We start from the raw sequence: 18711 nt of genomic DNA on the forward strand, positions 1-18711 counted from the left end.
TCAAAGAAGAAGGAACATCGGTCCAAACTTATGAAGAAGATGATGTCAATACATTAATATTTGCAATAACAAAACATTTTATAGGAGATCCAGTTTATTTTCAAGAAAGAACTTCTGAAATCCTTAATAATCTTAGATGTCCAACACTTCAAGATTTCAAGTGGTATAAAGATATGTTTTTGGTTAAAGTTATGACAAGACATGATTGTGGAAGTCATTATTGGAAAGAAAAATTTATATCAGGTTTACCCACTCTATTTGTAGAAAAGGTTAGACAAAGAATAAGAAATATTCATAATGGTAGAATTCCTTATGAGTCATTAACATATGGAGAACTAATTACTTTTGTCAATAATGAAGGATTAGCTCTTTGTACAGATCTCAAATTAAAGAGTCAAATGAAAAAAGAAAAACAAGACAATAAAAAAGAATTAGGAAAATTTTGTTCATATTATGGTTATGATACAATAGTTGTCCCTTCAAAAAGAAAAAATAAGCAAAATAAAATAAAAAGTAAAAAACCATATATAGAGCCAAAATTTCAAAAGAAGTTTGTAAAATCTACTCCTAATAAACCAAAATCATCAAATAAAATAGCTTTAAAGAAAAAAAACCCCAACATGTTATAAATGTGGAAAAGTAGGACATTACTCAAGAGATTGTCAATTAGAAAACAAGATCAATTCATTAGAAATAAGTGAAAACCCCAACATGTTATAAATGTGGAAAAGTAGGACATTACTCAAGAGATTGTCAATTAGAAAACAAGATCAATTCATTAGAAATAAGTTATAAACTTAAAAATTTAATGATAGGATTAATGATTGATAAAGAAAATGAAGAATCAAGTGAAAATTGTGACTCAGAAGAACATAATCAAATACTAATAACACAAGAAATATCAAGTGAAGAGTCAAGTCTAGAAGAAGAATTATATAATAAAAAAGATTGTGATGGTATTTGTGCATGCTCATATAAATCAATAAATGTGACTTCAAAATATTCAAAATCTCCTTTTAATCTCATTATTCAAAATTATGTGTCTCTCATAAACTTAATATATTTTCAATTTTGGTATGATAAAGACAAAACCATTAGATACTTGTTTTATTCTTCAAAAAAGAAACTAAAATTTGAAATTTTTCTACAGATGGAGCAAGAAAGGATTACATTTGGGAAATTTACTCTTCCAATAATTCCTAAAAGTAATCTGTCATTCAGGATTCATAAAGATATAGAAGGAGTAGACAGATCACAAAAGTGCATTTTAGACAACCTCTGGAATGCAAAAAGTGATATTCAAAAGTTGGAAGCTTTAAATGCTTTATTTTTTCATTTTAAACAGTTAAATGATAAATTAGAAAGTTTTTCTAACATTTCAAGTTCTGATATACATTGCATCCCAATGGATACAGATCTTGAAAATTTCATTTGCAGGAAAAAAGCAAAAGAATCCAAAGATACATTTTCAAAATCTTTTCAAAATGAATTTCAAAAAGAAAAATCAAATCAAAATGAAGATTCAAAACTTTATGAGGATAGCCAAGAATTTCAACTTTCTAGATTTTCATTTTTCAAGCAAAAGAATTTGAATCTTCCTCATAACATTAGACAGATGATCAGTGAAAAGGCTCAAGCTATAGGGGAAGCAAAGCAATAGCATATCATGCAATTTCTTGCTGACTGTAGCACTTTTGGAATTCCTATTCAAGGGATGAGGTTTACCTGGATTTCTCATTATGACAACACTTATAATAATTGTCCAAAGACCGATCCCTTGTGTACGGAAATTCCATTAGAAAAGCATGATTGTACGTGTGCTCTTATTTACAGTATTTACAAAGTCAATATTGACCTAGACAGTTACAAACCAATAATCATTAAGTTCAACAATGAGTCAATAGAACTAACTCCTTCTCTTCTCGTGGATTATGGAGTTCTTTATCAACTAATTTTCTCCAATCCTGATCAAACCGATGGATTTGGAAGAAAATTAGCAATCTGTGTATTAAATGCCTTCATCAGAGATTTCAAATCAGTTGAACTCATTATAGAAAGCAAACCTCCTGAATGGTCGAATGATGGAGGTGTTTACCTTGCTCAATTTCTCATCCTTCTCAAAGCCAATCAAAGAAAACATCAATTGTTTGGTACAGAGAGCCCTTGGCCTTGTACTAAATTCAGCCTTAAAAAACAAATCAGACATTGGAGATCAAGAATGATTGCAAGAAATCTTGATTATGAGATTTATAGTTCTTCTAACTATAATCTCATTGCTGAAGACAACATTCAAAAAATCATTTCTGCAACCAATCTTCCTGAAGTCCCTCTTCTTTTTCAGACTCAATTTACTTATCTTGTTGATAAGTACAAAAAGGAATATGTCCTTGAGGAAGAAGCCCGAAGAACTTTTGAAAAATATCTCTTAGAAATGCTAAGCTAAGAGATATCAAGAATCTTTTGTACATTTATACCTTTGTAAATTGTTCCCTTATGTTTATAAAAAAAAAAAGTTTGTAAAGCCTGAAAGTGTGAAAAGTATGTAATGTAAAAAAAAAATTCAATAAGTCAAAAGTCATGAACAGTAGTGAACAGTATACTTTGTCTACTAATTCACTTGGCAAGCAACGTGGAGAAAACAAAGAGAAATTTTCTTCTCAAGCTTCTGACAAAGAAAAAGAAAATTATTCTTCCTCTGTAGACTTCAAGGCCACAACTGTCTCCACACGTGATGAAGTTAAAAATTTTCAAGATTGAAAGAAAGTCTCAAGTCCGCTCCCTCGCCTATAAATTGAGCTCAAACCTTCTTCATTAGGCAGAGCTTGCGAGAGTGAGAGTGAGAAATTAAGAGTTCAAAAATTTTCTCTTGTAATTTTCTTCCTTTTGTATTCATCAATCTGAGTCATCCTTCTACTGTCAACCAACTTGTATTCATCAACTCTCTGTAATCAAGGTATATTTCCAATAAACAATATTTTCAGATTCAAATATCTGTATTTTTATGTTTAAATTTCTGCAATAAATTAGACATAATTAGACATTAAATATTTCCGTTTTTATGCTTGGAGATCATTAGACAAAATTAATTATTGCGTGCATGAATTGTTATATGTCCTGGGTGCAAATGGTATCAAAGCCACGTTCTGCTTGAGAACCGAGTGGTGTTACGAGTTGGAACAGTAATTAATCATAGATTTAGTCCTGACTTAGTTCGGGTTGAATTTCCTGTGAACGGATTGGTCAGCCTGTGATAGCGGTGCTTAAGGGCAGAAGGAGCATAAGTCCCCTGTCGATCCGCTTGTGGTGGTCCCTGTTCAAGAAATTATCTGAATTGATTAAGAAGAAATTTGTGATTATTTTCTGTGACAATGAGTAATATTATTAGGGAATTAAGTAGAACCAGTTCTTCCAGATCTCTTAGGTCTCATGATAGTTCTGCATCTACATTAAATAATTCTGCATCTGATTTAGAAAGATCTTCATATAAGATAATCAGCTTATCTGCATCATATGTTGCATCATTATCTGCATCATTTTATAGTCATCACATAAAATTTAATATTTCAAAATTAGATGAAGAAATGAGTCAAATAGAAAATCAACTAAAAAATATGTCAAACTTTGTTCCGGAAATTCCTCTTTTTAAAGAAGAGTCCGAGTCAATTAATTTTTCTCAATATAAATCTCCTTTAAACATAAATATCATTAGAAAAAAAAATATTAAAAGAAATCCTTTTGTTCCTGAAGTAGAATTGATCAAAACAAATTACTTTTCTCCTGAAAATACTGCAAAAAGAAATTATTTTCAACAACTTCTTCCTCAAGTTAGAAATGCTTTAAGAAAAGAATATGAAAAATATATGCAACAAGTTAGGATGACTATTCCTTTTTTCCTTTGGTTTTTCAAATATAGGAAACCCCTTAAAAGAATTGCAACATTAACTTCAAGAAAATCAATAGAAAATTCTCCACATAATAAAAAATTGTTATAACAACAAAACTCAAATCCAGAAGAGTCAAGTAAAAAATCAAAAGAAGAGTCAAGGAAAACAAAATTTAATCAAATTTTGTTTTCTTCTGCCCCAGGAGAGGTGGAGGAATCAAAGATAGAAGAAAAAACAATAAAAGAAATTAATGAAATACAAAAAATAGAAAATAAAGAAAAAACAAAAACAATAAATGTAATATCTTCAAAAGTAGATAAGCAAATATTTTTTGATGTTGTAGATAAAATTCAAGATGAAGAAACACAAAGAAACTATTTAAAAAATTTTAAAAATTTAATTCTCAATGAAGATTCAAATAAAATTCAAATCAAACTTACACAATACTCAATGGATGAAATTTATAATAGATTCATAAAAAATCAAAGGCCAATAACCATTAAAGACTTGGAAGAAGAAATAAAAGAAATAAAAAGTCAAATAAATCAATTAAAATTAAATAATGAACAAATAAAATTAGAAAACAAAATAATAAAACAAAAAAATGAGCAAATAAAACAAGAAAATGAACAAATTAGAAATGTAATACAATATAAACAAGATTTTGCTGAAACCTCTGATAATCAAGACCCAGGAATAATAATACCTAATAAACAAACTCCTATAGAATCATTTATAAATACAATAACAAAAATAGATTTTTAAAGATGGTATACAAATATAAAACTCATAGTAGAAGATTTTGAAATGGAAATAGTAGCATTAATAGACTCAAGAGCTTATATGAATTGTATTCAAGAAGGATTAATTCCTGTTAAATATTATGAACAAACCGGACAAGAACTTTTTGCTGCAAATAAAGGAAAATTAGAAATAGAATTTAAACTTCAAAATGTTCATATATGTCAAAATAATTATTGTTTTAGAACTCAATTTATATTAGTACAAAATATGACTGAAACTATAATCTTAGGAACTCCTTTTATTACATTACTTTACCTTTTTCAAGTAAATGATGAAGGTGTCAAAACTACAATATTAGGAAACACTATATTTTTCCCTTTTATATATCCATTAACTAAAAAAGAAATACATCAAGTCCAAAGTGATTCAATAAATAAAATAATAAATTTAATTCAAAAAAAACAAGCTCATATAAATTATTTATCAAAAGAAATTCAATATAAAAAGATAGAAGAACAACTTGTACTAGAAAAGGTTCAAAATAAAATAAAATAAACTCAAGATCTTTTTCAAAAGGAAATTTGTTCTGATCTTCCAAATGCTTTTTGGTCCAGAAAGAAACATGAGATAAGTCTGTCTTACATTCAAAGCTTTGATGAATCTAAAATTCCAACTAAGGGTAGACCTATTCAAATGAATGAAAACTTTTAGAATATTGTAAACAAGAAATTAATTCATTATTAAAGAAGAAATTAATCAGATCTCAAAATCTCCTTGGAGTTGCTCGGCTTTTTATGTACAAAATGCTGTTGAGATAGAAAGATGAGCACCAAGATTAGTCATTAATTATAAACTTTTAAATAAAGTATTACAATGGATAAGATACCCTATTCCTCATAAGCAAGATTTACTCAAAAGACTACATAGTTCTGTAATTTATTCAAAATTTGATATGAAATCTGAATTTTGGCAAGTTCAAATTAAAGAAGAAGATAGGTACAAAACTGCTTTCACTGTCCCTTTTGGTTATTATGAATGGAATGTCATGTCTTTTGGTCTCAAAAATGCCCCTTCTGAATTTCAAAATATTATAAATGATATTTTCAATCCTCATTTTCAATTTATAATTGTATACATTGATGATGTTTTAGTATTTTCTGATTCATTAGAAAAACATTTTATTCATTTAAAGAATTTGCTGACAAATTTCCTAATGAAATAAAAGATAAAAAACAATTGCAAAGATTTTTAGGTTGTTTAAATTATGTTTCTGATTACTTCAAAGATTTGAGAATCATTTGTGAACCCTTATATAAAAGACTTAGAAAAAATGCACCTGCATGAACTGAGCATCATACTAGTTTGGTCAAAGAAATTAAACAAAGAGTCAAACGTTTACCATGTATCAGCATCCCTCATCCAAATGCATTGCTCATTGTAGAATCAGATGCATCCAATTTAGGTTATGGAGGCATATTAAAGCAAGAATATAACAATCAAGTGCATATAGTTAGATATCGTTCAGGGATCTGGTTGGGCGCTCAAATAAATTATTCAACTGTAAAAAAAGAAGTTTTATCCATAGTTTTATGTATTTCAAAATTTCAAAGTGATTTGATAAATAAAAAATTCCTTTTGAAAATTGATTGCAAAGCTGCAAAAGATATTTTACAAAAAGATGTTAAAAATTTAGTTTCAAAACAAATTTTTGCAAGATGGCAAGCTTTACTTTCAAATTTTGATTTTGAAATCGAATTTGTCAAAGGAGAGTTGAATTCCCTTCCTGACTTCCTTACTCGGGAGTTTTTGCAGGGTAAGGATCCTTCTCCATCCTAATGGGCACTCCCGTTAGGCCTCAACTTCCTTCATCATCCAAGAAAACCAAAGCTTCATATGCCATGATTTCAAACTTTTCAAAAATTCGTCCTACTTTTCCTTTGCAAACATCAAATTCCTTTCAAGTTTTGAGTCCATATTTTCCTCCTCCTCAACTTTAATATCATATTGTGCATAAGAAAAAAATATGGGCTGGCATTTTAAAATGGACCTGATTGAATAAAAAAAGAAAGGGTGGCAATATAGGGAGGGCCTTGGAATTGGGCCCATCTTGAATTTAAAAAAAAAAACGGTCATTGGACCGAGACTGTTCGGTTCTGCATTGTGCGGAAGAAAAAATTATGGGCTGGCATTTTAAAATGGGCCTGGTTGAATAAAAGAAGAAAGGGTGGCAATATAAGCTGGCCATTGGAATTGGGCCATTTTGAATATAAAAAAAAAAGGGTCAGTTTGGTTTACTCGGTTTACCGGTTCGACCGGTTCTTGACTGGTTTCCAAAGGAGAAAATCCAGACCGGAAAGATTATCGGATGACAGTTGGACCAAAATTAAAATTTAAAACTATTATATATATATATATATATATATGAGAAAAAAATTGAGAGAAAAAATAGAAGATAAAAAAAATATATAAGAAAATAGAAAATAGGTTTAAAATTAATAAATTATTTTTAAGTTTATTTATTTTTATATAAAGATTAAATAATTTTAAAATATGTAAATTTTTTATTAATTTTAAACACAATAAAATTATTTTTTAATATTTTTTTATTTTCTTAATATTTTTCAAGAATAAAAAATAACTTATAAGAAACCGGTGAAACGTTATTTAGTATTTATTTCTTTTAGAAATTCAAACATGAAGTTGGTTTTGAATGGTCATCCTTGAATTGGTCAAAGCCACGGACCACGTGCCTTGCTTTCTTTTTCAAGCTCTAACAATAACAAAAAGTCAAAAATCAATCAGTTCCAATTGTAACATTCTTGGTTACTTCCAAGTTTCAATTCTAGTGGGATTACTTTGAAAGTTGAAATTCTCTTACAAATTACGACTCCGTCCCGTGAATACATCATGTTTTGGAATGTTTTAAAAAAAAAAATTTAACAATTTTTGTAAAACAAAACAATTCTCAATTAGTTTTTAAAATAAAACTTTATTTTAAAATTTAAATATAAAAGATAGTTTTTTATTTATTCTTCGAAAATATACTATCTAATTATATATAATGTCAAATATTTTAAAAGATTTTTCATATTGTTGATTATCATTTAAAACATTATAAAATATAATTAAAAAAAAACTTAGGTTATGGTTGGTTTCGGAAAATATAATGAAAAAAAAATAGAAAAGAAATGGGTAAGTATGTCCTTTTAAAATAATATTTTTAAAGGTGTGTTTAAAAGATCAATTTACTTTAAAAGAAAAATAATTCCAATTTTGATTAAGATCATTGAATTAGAGCTATTGAAGGACATATATCATTACAATCTACATTTGATAAGATTTGGAAGAGTGTTTTATAAATAACTAATTTTCATAATATTTAAAATTTGTTTGATGGTGATTTAAAAAAAAAGTGTTTTTAACGTAATTTCATATTTGAAATTTTTTATTTTTTAAATATTAAAAATACTTTAAAATTATTATCAAACATATTTTTAATTTCATTGAATTCAAAGTTGACTTGACGTTTTAATGGATCAAATTTAATTAAAAATTATTGAATTTTAAAATTAAAAAGAAAAGACAATTTTAATTCTTACACCAAAATGATTTTAAAATCATTTCTAATTAATCAAAAAGAAAAATCATTTATATTTATCTCACTTGCTTAATCCTGTCAAAATGATTTTTTTATAAGCTCCCATATGTATTTATAAATTTTATATATTTAAAAATATAAAATCATAAAATACGTTTGTAAATATAAATATTATATAGTTAAAAAATTAAATAACCAATAAAGCAAAAATTTTATATATTTTGTAAATATATAAAAAAAAAACTTAGGTTATGGTTGGTTTTGGAAAATATAATGAAAAAAAAAAACACTAGAAAAGAAATGGGTAAGTATGTCTTTTCAAAAGAATACTTCCAAAGTATGGTTTAAAAGGTCAATTTGCTTTAAAAGAAAATTGATCCTAACTTTGAATAAGGCCATTGGATTAGAGTGATGGAAGGAAATATATCACTTCAATTCACATCTCTGATATCACAAGTTTGTTTGGTGGTGATTTTTAAAAAGTGTTTTTTTTTTTTTTTAATACTAAGAATTTTTTATTTTTAAAATATTAAAAAAAATTATAAATATTTTCTAAAATTACTATCAAACACATTTTTTATTTCATTAAACTCAAAATTGACTTAACGTGTTAGTGGATCAAATTTAATTGAAGTATTTGATTTTAAAATTAAAAAGAAAAGACAATTTTAATGCTTACACCAAAATGATTTTAAAATCATTTCTAATTAATCAAAAAGAAAAATCATTTATATTTAACTCACTTGCTTAATCATGTCAAAATAATTTTTTTTATAAGCTCCCATATGTATTTATAAATTTTATATATTTAAAAATATAAAATCATAAAATAAGTTTGTAAATATAATATTATATAGTTAAAAAAATTAAATAACCAATAAAGTAAAATTGTATATATTTTGTTAAAAAATTAAAAGTTAATATATTTTTTATTTTTTATTTTTAAAATAAATTTTTTTATATAAAATATAATAACTCTTACCAAAAAAACTTCACCTTGTGTTCTTAAAACCATTTTTTTATTTTTTTTTTACTTCCTTAAGCTTTAATTTTTTTTTTGTATAATAATTTCCATCTTTTATACAAGATTTTCTATTTTTAAAAATAAAGGAGATGTATTTAAATATGTATTAAAATAATAAAAAATTTAAAAGTAATTAAAAATTATTTTAAAATAAAATATTTATAAATTTTAAAAAAATTAAACAAGTTATTAACAAATTTAATGGGCTATAACTCAAGTGATGGTCTCCAAAAAGCCCGCGGCCCGCTTTAGGCCCGGCCCGGCCCGTAGGCCCCTTAGGCCCGCCCCTTTAAAAAAAAACTACAAAAATAAAAAGTATTAAAAAAAATATTCATTTCAAAATTTTATTCATTGAATGTATAATTACATTTAAAAATGTGGGAAAAATTTACATCACTACAAAATAAATACATCCCAACTAGGTTGGCACCTATTTATTTGTCAATCATCTGTATTTTTCAACCACAAAAAATAAAAATAAAAATATAATATACATTTAGTCATTATTTTCTGGCGGTGATGGCGAACTATCATGCATCCATGAAGATCTTGATAATTTTAAAGATTCCATATCGGCAAGCATCTTTGTTTCTCGAATGGAATCGTACATCCTTTTATCTGCTATTTCTCAATCTTTCACACATATCCCTACTTCAATAACATCTGGCGCTAAGTTGCATTGTTTTTTACTAACTACTCTTCCACCTGCACTAAAAGCAGCTTCTGATGCAACTGTACTCACAGGAACTGTTAGTACATCACGAGCAATTATAGAAAGCACATGATATTTGTGTTGATGTGATTTCCACCATATTAAAATATCAAAATCTTCTTGATCTTCAAATGAAATTATATGAGTATTAAGATATTTATCTAAATCAGATGTATTATTTGGAGAACTATTTGTTGTCTTTTTTCGACTTTTCAACATTTCTATAGCTCCTTTATAAAAAGATGAGGAGTTTGTAGATGTAGGTGGTAATTTAATACTATTAATATTCTTACCATATTTTTCTTTATAATAGTTATATAAATTATGTAATAATGAATTTATTTCATTTTTAATTTCTTCAATTTTTATTTGGTCATTAAAATAAATAATTGTTAACCATTCATCCAAAGCTTCAAATTTCAATCTAGGCTCCACAATTAAAGCAATATAAAAAATTAAAGGTATTTCCCCCCAATATTTTCTAAATTTTTCTATCATTGCAAATATTGTATCATTAAATATTTCAAAACTTAAATATTTTTGAAGTACAATAAAAATATTAGTTATTTGCATAATAACTCGATTTGAAGTTGGATAATATACACCACAAAAAATGTTTGTTGAAGTATCAAAAATTTCAAAAAGATCTCTTAAAGATCTGCAATATGCCAATCATAATCACTTAATGCATAAATATCTGCTTCACAATCATTGTTAAGTAATTGTATTTCATATAATTCGACTACTTTTCTATATTTTGTAATATTTTGTAAAAGTTTATATGTGGAATTCCATCTAATGGCCATATCCAAATTTATATTTTTTCTTTTCATATTTAACATTTTGCAACAATAAAAAAATAATTCATGTTTTGCTTGAGAACTATTAATACTATATGCAATGCCTCTAATTTTTTCCAATGTATTATCAACATTTTTTAATCCATCCTTTACAATTAAATTTAAAATATGTGCACAACAACGCACATGAAATATTTTAGCATGATCTTCTTTTACTTGCTAATATCGTTTTAGTCTATGTATTGCTGTATCATTATTAGCAGCATTATCTAATGTTATTGTCAATATTTTATCACGAATGCCTAAATCTATAATTTCATCATTTATTAAAGATGCTATATTTTTACCACTATGTGGAGCATTTATTAATTTAAATGAAATTATTCTTTTATTTAATTTCCATTCATTATCAATGTAGTGAGCAGTTATACATAAAAAACCAGTGTGAGTTAAAGATGTCCAAATATCAGATGTTAAACAAATATTTCCTTCAAAATTTGCAAAAAAAAATTTTAAAATTTCTTTTTGTGTATAAATTTTTTTCATAATATCTCTTTTAACTGTATTTCCAGACCAACCTTTAAATTGAGGATTAATACCTCGTTGAATTGTTCCTACAAAATCATGAGTTTCCATCATGTTGAAAGGTTGTTCTGCTCTTATTAAAAAATAATATACTTTATTTATATATATATATAATTAACTCAATTGTTAAGCACAAAAGGAATGTAGCTCAATTGGTTAGAGTCTTGATATGAAAGCATGAGGGGAGAGGTTCAAATCCTCCCCTCTCCCTTTCTTTCTTTAAAAGCCATTTTGGCTTATTTAAAAAAGCCCACGGCCCGTCGGCCCGCCAACCCGCGGGCTTATAGGCCGGGTCGTGGGCCTAACATTTTTCCATGGCCCGGCCCGAGCTGGGCCGCGGGCCTCCTATTTACGGCCCGGCCCGGCCCGTTGGAGACCCTTAAACTCAAGTCGGCATATTATTTATGCCAATTATATTCGATTCAACTCGAGTTGACTAGGTACTTAATTATAAAAGACAAAAATAGTCAATATAAAAGACAAAAATAAAAAAATAAAAACAAAATTAGTTGGTCCATACAAGTGTACTTAATTATTTAAATTTATTCTCATTCTCACAAAAAAAAAATGGAAAAAAAAGAAGACACTAGTAGACAAAATTGGGATAGGTGAGAGAATTTCTCATTCCCACCCATCTTATTTAATTTTTATTTTTTAAAATTTAAATTATATTAGAACTCAATATAATTTATTCCCATCTTAATTAATTTTTTATTTTTAAAATTTTAAATTATATTAGAAATCAATATAATTTATAAATTTATGCATTAAAAATGAACGAAACTAAAAATAATTAAATTAAATTATTTTTAAATTATATTTATAATCGATGAGGTGATGTCCACTCTCAAATTTTTTTTTTTTTTTAAAATAAATTTGTTTCTAACTCTTCCTAAATTCTTCTTATTGCCATGGAACATGCAAACATTCAAATATAGTGTTCTTTTACATCTTAACAAAACTATTATATAATAAAAGAGTGATAAAATAAAATAAAAATTTTCCATGATGATAATAATAATAATAATAATAATAATAATAATAATAATAATAATAATAATAATAATAATAATAACATGTAAGATGTTCTACATTATAGTCAAAGTCGTTATTAGTCTTCATTCAAAGGTTATGATTGTTCCAAATAATGATGAATTTTAGTAATTTGATTTTACAAATATATCAAAAAAAATCGATGAGTATTTTAATATAAGATATTGATGGATAAAAAATTAATCAAAACTCATAAAATTATAAATAAATAAAAAAAGTAAAAAACTCTTAAAAATGAAATTAAAAATATAATAAATATTTTTAAGTTATTTTATTAAAAAAATTAATACATAAATAATATAATTTATAATATTCAATAATAATACTTATAACTTAAAAACATATTTTATATACATCAATTTAATTTAGATATATTCAATGACATAAAAAAAATGATAATATATGTATAAGTATTTTTTTATTAAAATGTTAATAATTTTATTTATTAATTTATATTTATTTTGTATGTAGTTATTATATATATATATATATATATATATATATATATATATATATATATATATATATATACATATATAAGTATTAAAAAATTATTTTTTGAATATTATAAATAATAATTTTAACGTTATATAACAAACATATGTGAATAAAATAACATAAGTTGATTGGGTGGCAAGGCTTCCCCTTTCAAATGTGAAGTCTGGGTTTCAACTTTCAAAGCGTTCCACCACGATCTAAATCATGATGGCCCACGAAAGGTACAGCGTGAAGAGTGGGGACAAAAAAGTCAAAACTAATATGGAAGCTTCTGAGCTGGGGCCCGCAAACCAGTTTTCATCGTGGGTCCCAAACTCCAACTTAGTCTTCAATAATTTCCACATGGATGTTAAAATTTTCGGGATACCGATATTGACACTTCATCCCTTTCCAAAAAAATCTTTGAAGGGGGGTTAGGTCCGTTCATATGAGAAATCCCTATCCCTCTTCCATCTTGCCTTATCTCGTTTAATATTTTTTTTTATTTATAATTTTAATTATATTATAAATTTTTGTTATTATTATTATTTTTATAAAATGTAATTTTCTTTTATGTATTTATAAGGAGGGGAAATAAGCGTTGATTTGCTTGAATTTGTAGGAGGTTTTAAATTTTTTAATCCTATTTATATATTATTTATGTCTCTCTAGCTAATCTTAAAAAGGGGTGTAGTAAAAAACCCGATAAAGGATATTTTTATCAAGGTAGATGTTGAATGGTTTAAATATTGGGTATGACTAAATTGAAGTTAACAAACAAATAACATAAATACAAGGGCTAAATCATAAAAATATACATAGTGAGCCCACAAAAAAAGAAAAAAATTATGGATTGATAGTAATATCATAATAATAAGACATAAATAAATGGATAAATGAATAATATTATAATAATTAATACATTAAAAAATGTGATTTTTATAAGAAACACTTGCATTGATAGTATCTAAATTTAACTATTTGATTTATAAATGATTATTTATTTTTAAAAATAAATAATTATTTTTTAAAATTTTGTAGTATCATTTAGCTATTGTCATTTCACAATAGTTTTTTTTTTAAAATAATAGCTTCTCTGAATGTCCTCATTAAACAAACATATTTCAAATCAAATCAAACTTAACGCATATTTGTTAATTTAAAAAAATAAAAAATCTATGGAATCAATACTTGAAAGTCACAATATCCAAATTAATATACTTAATACTAAAAAATCATAAATCAAAATTTATTGGAAACTGGAAATACTTTCCTAATTTCCCATTTTTAATATAATTTTAATTTTTTTATTTTTCTATTAAGTAAGTAAACTCTAAATCAAGTGAGGTTAGTGTATTGGATTCATAAAAAAATAATTTTTAAAAATAATTATAAACTTAAATATTAACCCAATAGATAAAAAAAATCAAGAACAAAAAGATTGTATATATTTTTCTCAATTTTCTCATTAAAGTACGTCCATTTTCTAAACTAATTAAAAAAACTCTATACTTTAATATTTTCTAAAATAAAATCATCTTTAAAAAAGAGTTTAAAAACCATTTTTTAAAATTATAATGTCAATCATATTTTATATATGACCATTCTTTAACATTCAAAAACCAAATCCCAAACTATTTTTATTAATAATGTAAACACCTGGGTTATGTTTAGTTCCTCAAAAGTTTAAGGAAACTCAAGAAAGTTTGGAGGACAACACATGGAAAAAAATAGAAAGGAATATAGATGGAAAGAAAAAAAAAAAAGAATAGATTTAAAGTCAATAAATTATTTTTATATATTATTTTATATTAATTTTTTATATAAAAATTAAATAATTTTAAGAAATATGTAATTTTCTTATACATTTTACTTTTCTTCACATTTTTCATAATAAAATCAAATATAAAAAAATTATTTTTCTTTTTTTCGTTTTTTCCTAATACTTTCCATGAAGTAACATGACCCTAAGAGTTGATTTGTTCTCAAGACTTTTTTTTTTCTTTTATCCTAATACTTTCCGCAAAGTAACATGACCCTAACAGTTGATTTGTTCTTAAGTCTTGACAACTAATTTTCTTTAGAAAGCGAGAGGGGTTTTTTACTATTCCACAAAGAAAAACAAAAAAATCAACTACATTTATGATTTTAATGACCATCCTTTGTGTTTACTTCCATGGAAAGAAAATAAAAAATGGATTTATAGAAAGTGAAGGAATACGTGAGGTGAATGATATCATCAATCATAAGCAATAATACTTATGTATTATAAAATTTATATTCAAACATAAATTTCATAAAAAAATCTATTAATTGTAAGTTAAGAAATAAAGAAAGAAGAAACCATCGATGAATGAGGTGACCAATTCCGTGTAAAGCATATTTAACTTTTAATAGTTATGTATTATAAAATTCATATCTAAATATTAAATTTTATCAAAAATCGATTAATTGTAAGTGAAGAAATAAGGAAAGAAATCATTGATAAAGTATATGTAACCAATACTACTTGTAAAGTTTATATTCACATATAAATTTCATTTTCACCACTCACGTGATTTTTAATAATTAATTGATTAAAATTGATATGCTATACAAATAGTGAAGTAGAAATTGTTAAAAAAAAAAATTAATAATTTTGTGGAAGGGTTAAAAGTGGGTTAATTTTTTTTTTTTTTTTTTCATTTTTTAATAGTTCGATGTAATTTCTAACAACGATCGTGGAAACTCCAATGCCATTTCGTTTGAGAGTATCTTTCATTGGTCCAATGGACCGGAGGAACAAGTTGAATATATCATCGTATAAATAAAAGACAAACATTTGGGGGATTAACACAAGTATCCAACCCATTCCCACCAATTCACAGTAGCTCCACGTTTCATAATCTGTCTCAAATTCTTGAACTTCTTTAAAGAGCGTTGAAGGGTGTGATGAGATTTTTGGCTTTGTTTAGTCTTCTCTTTTCAGTACTGATGTTTCCAGCAGCAGAGGCTAGAATCAGAAGGTATAGATGGGAGGTGAAGTATGAGTACAAGTCTCCTGATTGCTTTCAGAAGATGGTTATCACCATCAATGGAGAAAGCCCCGGTCCAACAATCCTGGCCGAAGAAGGAGACACCGTCAGTGTTGAGCTCACAAATAGTTTGTTGACAGAAAATGTTGCAATCCACTGGCATGGTATCAGACAGGTAGAGCAAAGATTAATATATAATGTTTTCTTTTTTCTTCCCCTTTCTGGGCTTAATTTTGCAGTTCTGATGGTTCATCTTCTTGATAATTACAGATTGGGACGCCGTGGTTTGATGGAACGGAAGGGGTGACCCAGTGTCCAATCCTGCCAGGAGATACCTTCACATATGAGTATAAAGTGGATAGGGTAAGATTGATCAGTGGTCTTAATCAAGAAAGTTGGAACCAGTACTACTTTCAATTATCTGATGATATTATTCTTTGGTTTATGCAGCCTGGGACTTATCTATACCATGCCCATTACGGAATGCAAAGAGAAGCTGGGCTGTATGGATCGATTTGTGTGTCGGTTGCTCGTGGGAAGACTGAGCCCTTTTCCTATGACCACGACCGGAGCATCATCCTCACTGACTGGTACCATAATACCACTTATGAACAAGCCCTAGGCTTGTCCTCCATTCCTTTTGACTGGGTCGGGGAGCCTCAGGTGAATGCCAACTACTACTGCTTCCGCCATAGCATACTGGTTTGTTCTGCTCTTCATCTTCTGACGCCTTTTTCTGTCTGTTAATTTTTCAGTCCCTTCTCATTCAAGGAAAAGGAAGATACAACTGCTCCCTAGTTTCAAGTCCTTACGTCTGTAATTCAACAAGTCCTCAGTGTTCTCCCTATGTACTCACTGTAGTTCCGGGGAAAACATATCGCCTTCGGGTCTCCAGCTTGACTTCCCTGTCAGCTCTCAGTTTCCAAATAGAGGTTGGTATAATTAAAAACTTCACCGTGGTTTCTTATTCGTTGCTTCTACTTGGTCAAGTCACATTCCACACAAAAAAGTCAGAACACTACATATTTAAGAACTCATCTTTAGCTATATAATTGTGTTTTAAATAAGTAAAGTTTCTGTTATGAATAGTATTAGAGTTAATTCTTAACTTCATTGTATGAGTTTGATTGGTCCCATAAGTGATGTTTATATGTTTGATCCTATGATCTCATGAAATATAATGAGGATGATGTATTTGTACAATAATAATTGTAATATTCTATATCAGATATTGAAAAAGTTTTTAATATTATATATATATATATATATATATATATATATGAACTTCTCTTAACCCCGTGGACTTTAAACATGTGAGGGGGTTTTGGGTCCAAAATGAAGAATATCTACACATTTCAAAATGGTTTATCACAAAAACTGTGCATGTTCTAATACAGTTTTAATTTATAACACTGTAGGGTCACAACATGACTGTAGTTGAAGCAGATGGGCACTTTGTGGAACCCTTTGTGATAAAAAACCTCTTCATTTACTCAGGGGAGACCTATTCAGTTCTGGTGAAGGCTGATCAAGACCCTTCAAGAAATTACTGGGTCACAACCAGTGTGGTCAGTAGAAACAACACTGTCACTCCTCTGGGCTTGGCCATTTTAAATTACTACCCCAACCATCCCAAGAAGTCTCCTCCAACAGTCCCACCCGCTGGCCCTCTTTGGAACGACGTAGAGCCACGCATCAACCAAAGTCGTGCCATTAAAGCCCACCATGACTATGTTGTCCCCCCTCCTCTCACCTCAGACAGAGTAATTCTGATGCTCAATACACAGAATGAGATCAATGGTTACAGGAGGTGGTCTGTGAACAATGTGTCCTTCAACCTCCCACACACACCCTACCTAATTGCTCTAAAGGAGAATATAACTGGTGCCTTCGACCCAACCCCACCTCCAAATGGTTATGATTTTGTAAACTATGATATCCACAATGTGTCGAATAACACCAACGCTACATCCAGCAACTCAATTTATAGGCTGCAGTTCAATACAACAGTGGATATTATACTGCAAAACGCAAACACCATGAAGAAGAATGACAGCGAGACGCACCCATGGCATCTCCACGGGCATAATTTTTGGGTACTGGGCTATGGAAAAGGTAAGTTCGACAATTTCAGTGATCCAATAAAGTACAATCTGATCGACCCAATTATGAAGAACACAGCACCTGTTCATCCTTATGGATGGACTGCCTTAAGGTTTCGATCTGATAACCCAGGTACCTGGGCATTCCATTGCCATATAGAGTCTCATTTCTATTTGGGTATGGGAGTTGTTTTTGAAGAAGGGGTGGAGAGGGTGGGAAAGCTGCCTTCATCTATCATGGGTTGCGGTAAAGCCAAGGGTCTCGGCGGCAGGCCATAATATGCAGGTAAGTTGAGCATGAAAAAAGAAAATAAGATTATCAAATCTTTACAAACCTCTCTAGTTCAAAGCCCCAAACATCTTGTAATAACAATAATAATTACTATTACCTGTTTTTTATACATAGTATCAATGCTATTTTTTATTTTGAGGTGAAATGCATAGAAAAAAGAAATAGTATTATGCATAGAAAAAAGAAAAAAAAAATCATGGTTGGAAATAGGGGTCTCCAACGGGCGGGCCGGGCCTATGGGCCCGTTGACTGGTCAACGGGCCGGGCCGGGCCGGGCCATGCTAAAATGCTAGGCCCACGGCCCGGCTTATGAGCCCGCGGGCTAGCGGGCTTTTTGAAATAAGCCAAAATGGCTTTCACAAAAGCCAAGAGAAGGGAGAGGAGGGGATTGGAACCCCTCCCCTCATATTTAAACTTCAAGGTTCT

At 28.1% G+C, this 18711-nt stretch overlaps 1 protein-coding gene across 1 annotated transcript; it reads left to right on the forward strand.

Moving 5' to 3' along the window:
* The first annotated feature begins 15700 nt into the window (after positions 1 to 15700).
* Positions 15701 to 18425, forward strand: LOC100242403 (L-ascorbate oxidase). Its single transcript, XM_002281461.5, has 5 exons — positions 15701 to 16066; positions 16162 to 16254; positions 16342 to 16554; positions 16647 to 16823; positions 17310 to 18425. Exons 1-5 carry the CDS (start codon positions 15809 to 15811, stop codon positions 18270 to 18272), a joined length of 1704 nt encoding a protein of 567 aa, XP_002281497.3. The 5' UTR covers positions 15701 to 15808; the 3' UTR covers positions 18273 to 18425.
* The last annotated feature ends 286 nt before the right edge of the window (positions 18426 to 18711 follow it).

This window comes from Vitis vinifera, chromosome 7, assembly GCF_030704535.1.
Source record: "Vitis vinifera cultivar Pinot Noir 40024 chromosome 7, ASM3070453v1".
NCBI lineage: Eukaryota > Viridiplantae > Streptophyta > Magnoliopsida > Vitales > Vitaceae > Vitis > Vitis vinifera.

Coding starts and splice junctions, on each gene's coding strand:
- LOC100242403 (XM_002281461.5), top strand. CDS start 15,809: ATGAGATTTTTGGCTTTGTTTAGTCTTCTCTTTTCAGTACTGATGTTT. Junction 16,255..16,341: donor ATGAGTATAAAGTGGATAGG/GTAAGATTGATC, acceptor TGGTTTATGCAG/CCTGGGACTTATCTATACCA. Junction 16,555..16,646: donor ACTGGGTCGGGGAGCCTCAG/GTGAATGCCAAC, acceptor TTAATTTTTCAG/TCCCTTCTCATTCAAGGAAA.